This window comes from Pygoscelis adeliae, unplaced genomic scaffold (genome assembly GCF_000699105.1).
Source record: "Pygoscelis adeliae isolate BGI_AS28 unplaced genomic scaffold, ASM69910v1 Scaffold66, whole genome shotgun sequence".
NCBI classification, from domain to species: Eukaryota; Metazoa; Chordata; class Aves; order Sphenisciformes; family Spheniscidae; genus Pygoscelis; species Pygoscelis adeliae.
Genome location: NW_008825167.1, coordinates 2745260 through 2757067, shown reverse-complemented (window position 1 = coordinate 2757067; position 11808 = coordinate 2745260). Strand labels below are relative to the sequence as shown.

At 43.5% G+C, this 11808-nt stretch overlaps 1 protein-coding gene across 1 annotated transcript in view; it reads left to right on the top strand.

Moving 5' to 3' along the window:
* MGST2 (microsomal glutathione S-transferase 2) overlaps nucleotides 1-10694 on the top strand; it is an 11361-nt gene extending 667 nt beyond the window's left edge. Inside the window, exons 2-5 of the mRNA XM_009328866.1 lie at nucleotides 4443-4542; nucleotides 5729-5799; nucleotides 7693-7774; nucleotides 10562-10694. Of these exons, the coding sequence (XP_009327141.1) occupies nucleotides 4443-4542; nucleotides 5729-5799; nucleotides 7693-7774; nucleotides 10562-10694 (386 nt within the window). The remainder of the gene's footprint in view (nucleotides 1-4442; nucleotides 4543-5728; nucleotides 5800-7692; nucleotides 7775-10561) is intronic.
* Nucleotides 10695-11808: the final 1114 nt, after the last annotated feature.

The following is an 11808-nucleotide window of genomic DNA, read 5'->3' as shown; positions in this document are numbered from 1 at the left end:
GTCTGAGACGCTTTTTTTGCCGTGTATCAGTCTAAAACTGCAGTAGCATTTTTAATGCTTTTCATTATTGTCTTTGAAATATGTTGATTCATATAGTTGTGTTTACACCAGGAAACAAGATACATTTTGAAGGCATTTGTGCTATACTAATATGAGATTAAGAGCAAGTTTAAAATAATTACTCTGCCTTTTTTTTCAAATATCTATAGCACTGCCAACTTATCTAGCAACCTATCTATGTGGCTTGATTGTCTGTTTATTTGTTCTCAAAGCCTCAACTACTGAAATAACATTTGTACCTGGCAGAAAAAAAGCTTGAGAATGTGACCGTTCCAGGTTAAAAAAAGCCCAACACAACACAAGGCAAATAAAAAGCACTTAAAATTTATATTCTGTTTTTCTGTCATCAGATCAGCTACAACATACCCTTGTGATCTTCACAGAACTTTTCTCTCTGGTGGCAATATTTACCATCAACTTCTGTGAAAGTTCAACTTTTCTGCCTTGATTTTTAACGTAAAAGTGTGAAGGATTAAAACCAACCAACCAACCTAACAAACAAACAAACAACTTTTTCCGGAAAAGTACTGCAGTTTGAAAACTCAAGGAATTGTACAGATACTGAAACTGCAGAGGGAGGGGGAAAATACCTATGTTCTTCCTTGTGATGGTTAGTCCATATTAGTTAATCTTATGTTAAAATCATAGAAAAGACAAGATAACCTGCGTTTTAATTTACACTGGCAGTCTGACATCAAGCCCAAAGAGACACCTTTGTAAGAATCCGCTCTGCTGATCTGATTTAAATCATCACAGCTTGGCTTACTTTCAGCATGCCTTCTAGCATGGGTAAACCAACACAGATTAATTTATGGGAGTTCAAATGAATGTTGTGAAACCGGCACCGTAAGCATGTGTTATAACCAGCTCATGCAAGGGGAGTAGCCCAGCGTGCCACCGTTTGCTGCGAACAAAACACACGCAACGTTCGCAGCACTCAGTGCTCCCTTTGCTCTTCTGTTTTTTCTGCTGGGTCTCCGGTCCTGAGTTAGGAAGGTGCTAATGGGCAATACCACCTCCCTGAAGCAGTGCTGGAAGTCAGGTTTCACTCAGCAGTCGTCAGAGGTACAAGATCCGGTGTCTCGGAACCATGAGTTAGTCAAAGAATCAGGTCGAAGATTAAGCTGTGCAAGAAATGCTCTAGGGTAGAAAGAAAGAGCAGAAACAATGCAGGAAGTGGTTTCCAGTCATGAATCCACTTCTAAGCAGCTAAGATTTGCTTGAGAGATTAGTGCTTTGTAGACTGATGGGAAAACAAGGGAATCCAATGAAACGACGGAGTCATTGATATAGGACAGAACAGGGAGGACAGGAATCCCACTACTCCTCTATTTTGAAGCATCTCTCTGAACTAGCACCTTTTAAAATCAACTCTTAGTAATTACAGGACCCAGCAAGACATTATAAAAAAGTATTTGATTTTTTTTTTTAAAGGTTGTTAGGCCAGGCCATGCAAATTAACATGCACTACCATACACTGCAATACAGGTAGCAGCTTCTCTGCAGGCTTTTTAACACATATAAAATGTTTGAGAGTAATGTTCCCTGAAAGCCTGCTTTGTCCCCTATTTTCAGAATAAAGATATTAACTCAGTAACCATAAATGCCACCTGAAGATGAAAGCAAAAAAAAACCAAACAAAGGCAAGTCAAGCATACTTTGTAACTACCTCAGCCGTGTAATTTAGCCTGCTAGAATTGAACAACTTCATACAGGGGGAAGAAAAGGCTCTGAAAATCTTTACTTACTCCTGCTGCAATGCTTTCTGGAGTCCTCACGACAGCACCTCCAGTGGGTGGGGCAAAAGAGCTCTCCTATTGCTTTATTATTTACTTTAGCCCTTGTTAAACCATAATCACAAAACTTAAATTTGGAGTTACATCGCTACTTTCCATTCACCAGAAAGGAACTAAAAGGCAAGTTCTATGCAGTTAACAAAAAATACAGTAATTATTCCTCTCCTGAGCTCTTTTAGAGTCCCTGGTTGGCACCTGTCTTGTTCCGCACACCAGGCTCACCTTTTCTTTTAAGGTGACAGACGTGACTCATTCTCCCGTTACGCAGTGCCACAGCTTGGTTTTCATTGGCATATAAAAGCCCACTTGTCCCTAATTGAAGCAAAGTTCCCGTCAATCACAGTGGCTTTTAGTAGAAGCCACTAAAGAAGTGGATTTTCTGATGGTCGGCCGTACTATCATACTATCACAACTTGTTTCTGCATCTGGCTAACCAGAGTCTCCCGTGTGCAAATCTCTGCCCCTCAAGCTAGAGCCTTGCTGACCAAGCAATACCAAGGGCAAGTCGCGTTACGGCTGAGGCCAGGGTTATACCATGGCCTTGATGATTTGCTTTGGTTAATTGTACTGAACAAACAAGAACAATTTGGCCCCTACAGTGCCTTAATCTTCTTATTTCCCCCAGTAAGTTTACTTTGTCCAGCATTTGTTCAAGGCTTTTTTTTTTCAACTGATTTGGATGCAATGAGCCGCTTTGGCTTGCCTTAGTTCCTCCGTAGAAAAAAACTGGTCCCAGACTGGTTGTGAGCACTGAATGGCTCAGTGCGGCCAGAAAACGAGGAGTGCATTGCTGGTGAAAAATGCCATTGCACAAAACACTGTGGCTCAGCTACCGCTTTGACTGATAAGCCAGGCAAGATTTGCCAGCATGTAGCCTTTGTCATAAAAAATGTATCATTTTGAGGGTGACAGAAGTTAAAATGCAACTTTTCAGTTAAGTTTTCCGGGGAAATATTTCTCACAGGTAATTCTTGTGCTTCCACAAGTTTCAGTCTCCATGAAGCATGTTCCCTAAACCCTCCTCGCTACCATTCTTCCCTTCTGAAAGAGCTGCAAGGTGGCAAATAATGGATGAATCACCAGGCACGACAAGAGATGCGTGGGTGGGAGTGGAGGAGGTCTTGCTGGATGCAAATAGAATGCAAGGTCCTGTAAACCTGCCTTACAGAGAGATAGTTGAGATGCTCTGACTGCTCTCTGGAGAGAAAGGTTAAGAGTTCACTTGAACACAGCCCATAATTACTTATATGGGGAGAAGACAGATGGGAAAATGCTTTTTTGGGAAAAGACTTTGGCCACAAGGCTAAGACATAAGAGGTGCACAGGGCAGCACCGTTAATATCTCTAGCTGTATTTTAATGTCACTGCTCCCAGAAGGGAGGACAGAAGGTATGCTCTAGGCCTGCCCCTTAGACAACTCTTTTTAGTGAACTCAGGTGGGTGCCTGGTTTCTGGATCTAGGTAAAGTTTAGTAGATAGCGAGCTGCTCACACCGGGTGGCTATGACATGGCCAGAAAAATAACTCCAGGTACCCAGAGAGTTTTAAAGTCAAAGAGGGTGATGCCCAATAGCTCTGCTGCATACAGAAAATTGCTGTCTGTGTGTTGCCTTCTGTCCTTGTGAGCCTCTCTTCAACTTTTAGGGGGAGACTTCTGCAATGAGGACATCAGTAAAATGAGGTATACATTTACACATCAGAAGTGATCCTAGAAATACAGGTGAGAAGTGCAGAGATAGTGTTTGATTGGTTTGGGGTTTTTTGGTAAGTAGCTGATATTTAGTCACTGTACACTAAGTAATCTATCCTTTTCATGGCACTGCATCAGCTCTAAAAAATGGTTTTTGCAAGAGAGGTAAGTACTGTCAGCTCCAATCAGTGGAGGTGGAAGCAGCATAGGTCCTCCAACAGAGAGCTCTCAGAGCTCTCCAGCAGATGAGGGGGGAGAGCAGGGAACAGGCTACAGCCTCCCCAGTTGCAGCTCTCTGCTCTTTCCAACATACTGAATTTTGGGAGTCCGAGACAGTAACAACAGATGGAGAAGCATGCGCTATAAGATATGGGTAAATAACTTTAAAGAGGTGGTGACCAGTTTTTTGTTTCCAAAGATTGTAATGCTGCCCCATACTCCAAAGCATCGTAGCTCTTAGCGTCACTAAAGCAAAATGACCATATGCTATTCAAGCAAGTAGGGAAGTGACCTCCATCAGGGCAATTTGGTTACCGAGATACTGCTAAGGTGGCACACTGCCACTGCAGTGTGACTAGACCGCTCCTAGGCTGTGCAGTTCTAGGATTCAGATGAGGCGGAAGGATATTTAAGTCATAGCTAGTGTAGCAAATGCAAAAAGAGAATTAATATATTTCTGAAATAGCAATTTTTCCCCTTCCTCATGAGTGTCACTCTTGAAGATAAGATTAAACTTCTGGAGGGAAAAACTAGTTTATCTAATATTGGTCTCTTTCTGTCAAACAAAATAGAAAGAGCTGAAGAACAATGATCTCTAGTTAAAAAATTACTGATGTGTTAGGGACGCAACTGAGCCGAGGAACCGTGTAATTTGCGAGCCCTTACTTTTGCTTACAGGTCATTTTGCTTGGCTGGTGTGGAAATCAAGAATGAAGCACAAGGTCATGCCCCCAGCTGTCACTGGAGCTCCAGAATTTGACAGAACATTTCGTGCACAGTAAGTCCACAGACCATTAAGATGGTGGCAATGAATAACAATTCAATCCAGAAGAGAAGCAAAAACATAATCTTAAAACGTTACCTTTTCTTTGCATCCTTTGCTCAAAAAAAAAAAAAGAAGAAAAACAATTAACAGATCGCTTTTCAAATGGTTCAGCTATTATTTTAATGATAATGGGGTAAGTTCAGCTCATTTAAAACAGTCACCGCTCAAATTCTGATCAAACTAGGCAATCAGATTACCCAAACCTAAGTAGGGGCTGAGAGCTAATTGACTGTAACTTAGAGAATTCAGATGCTCTGGATCTAGCAAGCCGTGCTGTCAGTTCTTGGACTGTGGCTAACACCAAACACGTGGAAGACGAGCACAGAAAACCTCTGTCTTCACAGTGGGTAACGGTGCAATAGCCTGTCTAAGAAGACAGCGTTTTCCTAAAGGGCTTCAGTTTGTGATTAGCTAATGACCCTATGCAAAACTATTTATCTGCTGTAAGTGTAGTTGTAGTGGACAACAATAACGAGACATAGAATACATTAGACAATGTATGAGATAACAGAATATGTTAGATATAGAAGGACGCCTAATTCATTAAAAAGAAATTCATTCAGAACAACCAAGAAAATATATCCCAACAAAATATTGGCGGGAAAACTGATGATGTCCACAAATAAAGATGTTATGGTCCTCACCATAAGAAGATCTATTGTGTGCTGTCTGTGCCTGACGGCACTTCATAAAGGCACTTGGCCTCTGCAGGGCAATCCAAGCTGCCCACGCACAGCTCTATGCTTCCTCTTGCAGTCCTGGGAATGCTGACCCACAAAACTTGCATACCGAGTATGCAGATAAGTGATTAACATCACATCCATGTGCTGGAATTCCTGCCTCTCTGCTGCACAGGCACTTGATTTAGGATTATTTGTCCTATTTAGTTCCATGTAGTTGGGATCCAGATCCTTGTCTAAGTTTAAATACCAGGAAAATATTTGAAATAGTTTGTATTTGAGATTACAAAGGAGGGAATTTTTAAGAACACCTAATGCTGGCTTGACTGTGCTCCCACTGGATTCGATAGCATTAACTTTAGTGGCAACGAAATGAGGCCAAAGCTGATTCTCCTTGAAAGTCCCACCCATAGTTCTTTTCCTTTCCAGACTAATGTTCTTTCGAATTTATTCTGCAGACAAAACTGTGTGGAGTTTTACCCAATATTCCTGACTGTCCTCTGGACTGCAGGATGGTTTTTTAATCAAGGTAAACGCTTTTCGTTTTTATCTCGGACTGAGAAGTTTGACATCACTTTTTAAAACACTTTAGTTTTATCAGGAGGTAAATGACTGTAGACATCATTTTCCCTTCTTTTAATTGCATTATCTTAGCATAGCCTTCCTGGAAGAATGCTCAGTGACACTGAAATCCCCACTTAGTCACGGCAGTTCACATAGCCCCACCAGCTTTCACTTCTCTCTGCAAACCAAGGAGCCAGTGTATGGCACATTATCATACATTCAGTGGATTTGCAGGGTGAATCATTCAGAAAAGCAGCTCCCAGATGCTTCCCACTAACAATTATTTGCACATTATGGGACAATTCTCACAGGACATCAAGCATAACTATTGTCCCTGGGGAGGAGGCAGCCTGAAAAGACTCAGGTCAGAGCACTCGTGCCTGTGGCCGGACCCCTGGCTGATGGAGCTCAAGCCCGCAAACCTTTGGGTTTTTACATCCCAGATGAGTGACGCCACCACTGGGCTATGACTTGTTTGTTCTGGGACACAGCACTGAGCACTGATGGACAGTCATAACAGCGGCATCTCCAGCCGTAGATACTGCACTTCAGGTATGCAGCGGGGACTTGGGAAAATCTATTCGGTTTTCTCAGGCACCTAGCAGGGGGGCGTTTTTTGGCCAAATGTTCTGAACTCAGATGCCACAGAGCTTTCATACCTCTCACTCTGTTGGACTTTCCAAGGTGGGTCCGTGATGTCTCCTAGCAGTGATGGGGTGGACTCTCATAGAGCTAGAACTTGTGACAGAGCCTAATTTTTGCATTCTGCTTTATTAACCCTTCCCCAGCTGATGTTTTAGAAGCATGAAGTCTGGGGGCTGGAGAAAGGATAGCTAGCTCATGCCCGCTATACCTCTCCTTCCTGAATGACTAGCTTTCTTATCCATTTTCTATGTTTGCTCCAAAACAGTAATTTTGTTTTGGTGCTCTCTTATAGACAGAGTCCCATCTCCACTGCAAATGCAATGTAAATCCAAAGTAGCACCACTTAAGTCAACAAACTGGATACGAGATAGTACATGTGCCCATAGACAGACACTTGAATCGAGGAAGGTGACAGTTGCTAACCAGCAACACAGACACGTGCTGTCATATGTAAGAAAAGAAGGATTATGTTAACCTCCCCTTTAAGTCATTTTTTCAGCTGAGCATCTCCCATAGGTATGTTTACACGAGTTAATCCGGAACGCAGTAAAAGCTGTCCTCTGTAATACTCAACTTGCACGGTTGGAAAGAACACAAAATCATCCAGCTTAGTCCTGGGTAATACGAGTGACCTACACACCCTGCTCCATCTATCAAATGGAAGTGACTTTATACTCTTCCCACAGGGAGGTCAGAAAGCTAACTTCACTACAGCTTTCTCTCATGTCCTTGGATAAAAGCTGCTATATAAATGCAAAGCAGGTTATTAACAACATAAATAAGATTCTCTTTCCAAAACAAACACTCCCCTTTAGCATGAACTGCCATAACAATACAAAATGACAGCGCTGGGTCAAGCCGCGGTGCTCCAACCCGCTACCCTGTCTCTGGGATAACCACCAAACTGTGGGGGCTACAGATTCCTGTCGGTTCTTGAGATCTCCTTTTCAGGGAATGCTTTTAGATTTTTTTGGAGAGCCCTATGCTCACCCCTATCTGTAAACCCGTATCAAGAGCCTCCTGTAGTGAATGTGTAAGAATACATGTATCTCTTTTGAATGATTCTTTCCCAAGATAACTTCCTAGGGTATGGGTAGCTATGAAAATCCCCAGAGCTATACAACTAGAAAACATAACTGAAGTGTCTGTCTACAATCCTAATTTTTTAGTTTTCTAACTGTTTTTTTCCCCCCATTAATCTTTTTTTCCTTAGGATTAGCTTCCTTTCTGGGTGTGTTGTACGTGTTTGCCCGCTACAAGTACTTCCATGGTTACGTACAGTCTGTGAAAGGAAGGTAAGGAGCTACCAGCTGAATGCAGGTTAAAAGCTCCAGGCTGTGGTCTGAAGCTGGGCTGAGAGCCAAGGACTGGCAGTGAAAAGTGACTATAATTGAATGCAACATGTGTAAAGTGTCAGCAAGAGGTCTGAAGTGGAAACCCTCAGGGAAGAGGCTGGCTGTTACAGTAGAAGCCTAGGTTAGGATGTGCACGTGCTAGAGGTCACGAGAGAGAAAAGGTTTGATGCTCACCTTGTGGGTGCCCGCTTTGTACTGAGCATATTGGCAACCAGACTCAGAGAGGTCTGAGAATGGAAGCAGAGTTTTGCAGCTCAGGACTGCTGTAGGATGGAAGACTGCTCAGGCAAGGCTTGCACAGTGCCTGCCTCTGCTGTTTTCATTTTTCCTCAGTTTGTCCCATTAAGACCTTTACTCTAGCCATACAAAATGCACTAAAGGAAGCAAGCAAATCTGGCCTTGTAGGCTGATGAACTTTTACCAAACAGACAAGAGAACACAGCTTCAGATAAGCATACGTTAATGACCGTTAAGCACACAGCATCTCGTAACATGAATTCTACTTCAACAAACACGCACACTGGCAAAACACCCCTCCACTGTAAACACTCAAACACACAGTTTATTTCTTGTTTCACTGAAGCCACTGCACTATCTTCTGTGTCCTGACCTAAGGCTCCTCTTCCAGCACACATATCAGTCATAAAAAGAAAATAGCACGATATATGCTTCTCATAAAATTAAAAGACTCGGGATGTATATTTCTAGAGGAAGATACAAAACAATCAGACTATTTTGTAGTGAATAATCCTGCAGCAGCAAGAGGCTGTACTACAGGGCTATTTTCCATAGCTTGTGTACCGGTATTACCATTCTCCTTCACACTACAGTCTCCACCAATCCTTTACGCTCTTTGGAAGAGCTTTTGCTTAAGGGAAGGGAGAGACTACGTATTCCAGAGCAAATATATGGAGACAATTTTATGTTTCCCAATAAGAGATGCAGTAATTCAAATGATGCAATGAACAACCACCAGAAGACTAGCAACTATTATGGAAGTTTGAGGAGCAAAGCAGTCTAAATAAATGAACAAGCAGAGCATAACGGACTTTTCTTTAATCAACAAACTAAAAAGTCCTTTGTTCAAGAAATCTTTCTTCAGTACTCTTAGACCGATGGATTCAGCCTCCCAAGGAAGCCGAAGAACAGTAGCTGGCTTCACTGTTAGACAGAGCTTTACGCTCTGGTGAGACTCGAATTTCTTTGCATTGAACAGAGGGGGCCGAGCGTCAGCCTGGCAGCCCTAGAAAATGGCTTTGCTCACTAGGCCAGCCTCTGCAGGCCTGGCTGGTGCTAACCTCCAGCAGGCGCTTCAGCTAGCAGCAGGTCAGCACAAGTCAGGCATGCAGAACCCGGCCCCAAAACATACAACAAGCCTCCAGCAGCCCTCATAGCGAGAAGGTAATTAGTCTCTACACTGATTCTCAACCATAATCACTGACTACAGCCGTGCTAGTTGTAAAGACAAACCTGGTCTGTGTGTTCAAAGAGCTGGTTACGACGCATGCTCGTGCACTTGACTACATGAATTGCAATTCAGATTTGCCAAGGCTGCATTTTTTAAGAACGCAACAGGAACATGCGCCTTCTTACTCAGTTTCTGTGCTGGAGAGGCCTTTGCAAGTGAGCTGTATCCTTTACCCTTCCCTCCAGCTGTCTCTGGCAGATACTTAAAGGGCTAAGCTAAAGACTTCTCGTGCTTTCCTGAAACTGAGATCTCATATTTGCCCATTTTGAAATCTGTGTCTAGATGTGGCATGCCCAGAAAGGCTACTTATATCAAGTCTTTAGGCACCAGTGAGATTCTCAGGCTCCTCGCACCCCCAGCGGTGCCCGAGCATCCAACCTCTTCAGCTTCTGTGGGTATGGGGATAGCTAGCTGTAAATCGAAGGCTGACAAGCTCCTCAGACCTCTCTCCAATGCTAACGTGATGGGATCCTCCAAAGGGACCTTTCGTTGCTTGCTTTGCTGGCAGAGGCCAACCCAGCAGCAACTCCCGGAACATGCCTATCAGACCAGAGTCTGCACCAAGGCAGCTGAGAACAGCCCCAGGAGAGCGTGCATGGAGGGGAAGCTCCCTGCTCACATGTGACCAAAAAGCGAGCTCTGTGTTTCAGAGCTGAAGGGCGCTCTCAGCCTCTTCTGTGGGAGCTTTCCATTTTGTACAAATAAAATAACCTGACCCTCTCCCATCCCCAGCAAGTGCCCTGATCGCTGATTTTTTAGGATCAACACTCTTCCTTTCTGGTCCAAAAATCCATCTCCAAGTCAAAGTGATAACCGGCAGCAGACCTCCCAGCTCAGTGGAGAGTACCTGGCCAACAGATGTGGATGTAAGAAACACGCACACCTCTCCCTCAGCCCCGAAGGCTTCTCTCCCACACTCCTACACCTAGAGTTGCAATGAGGCGCTCAAGCTTGTCTGAGGCTTTACCTACAGGTCTTCGTGTCACGGGATGAGGTAGCTTCGTCCTGAAGCAAGTTCCTAACTTCCACATGAAACACTGGGGGAGAGTTTTCCCATAGAGAGGATATTAGGAATCTCTCTTCTCCCTAGCAACAGTCACGTGCGGGAATGGTTCATTACCAAAACACCCCAAGGTAGCGTTGCAGCAGTCATCCTTTCTGATTCTACACACCTCTTCTAAACTGGTGTGGACAAGCAGTTCCACTGTAAACACACCATGTACAGCTCGTAACAGTATTTTTCTGCTTTCCACTTCTAGGTTAACAGGCTTTTATTTGAATTTGATAATTCTGATTTGCTTGATAACCCTGGGTGCAGCTGGGATTGTTAACAGCTTTCTGGATGAATACTTGGACTTCAGCATTATGAAGAAACTACGTAAATGGTTCTGAAGACTGGGTTGTTTTTTAATAAATAAATAACATGGATGCTTTCCCTGAACACCAAAAAGATTATAAGATGCATGTGAATAAAGCATCAGAGCTCTTTACTAACAGCCCATTGCAATGTAAAATGCATGTTTTTCCTGAGCTGTTTACGCTTTCCCTACACTCTTGAAAAAGAGTCAGTAAGACAGAATGTCATGTTACATCTGCATTTGCAATTAAATGTTCTGTTTTCCCACACAGTATTGTAAACCCTAAACAAATTACATAAAACTAAAACCATTAATTCACTAAGTAATTTAGTTGCAACTGGCACGGCAAGCGTCAGCCCGTCTTACCCAATGTCCTTCAGCTTTGCCAACGCCTCCGTAGTCTTCCTTCACTCCTCTTCATTTCCCCCAGCAGTGCCATCCGTTCTGCACAAATCTAAAAACACGCTTCAATGCAATATGCTGCTGCGAGGTCCCAATTTTCCAAGTATATCCAATCCCACTGCAGGAGGCTGTTCAAGCACATATGGAAACACTGCTTTCTTCAGGAAAACATTTAAGGCTGCACTTGACCCTATGTATCTGTGAAGGCCTTTTGATTTTATACACACGTTTACAGCTCAACACGCGCTCAAACACTCTTCTCGTAGAAGTGGGGCCCTCCTGTAGGCAGATCCCAGTCTTCACACAAAGCCTCTCGAAGACAGGCTGTACCCACAGCGCGGCACTTGCGAGAGGGAGAGCCAGCCCAGACAGAAAGAAGGAACAGATGCTCGTCCAACAAATGGGTTTACTGCATTGTCTCCCACCAAGGCACAGATGGCTGGGGTGTGGGAAAGACTAGACAAACGTCCCAGCACGGCCACAGCTCTGGGAATCATCAAATGACAATGAAAAGCAAAGTGACTAGGAAAACAGTTTTCTGCTAAAAGGGGGGGGAAGTCATGGCTTAGCACCATCAGCTCAAAGTATGTAGAAGGTCTGAGAAGCAAGGCCATGCCTGACTGTTTTGGTAGTTCCTGGTAATTCAAATTATTTAGGCATTGCTGAATATACTCATGCTGGCTAGAGCCAGCAGGCATAAATTTTCCTTGTCGTGCCTCTGAAGACAGGAGCTGGCCAAAAATACC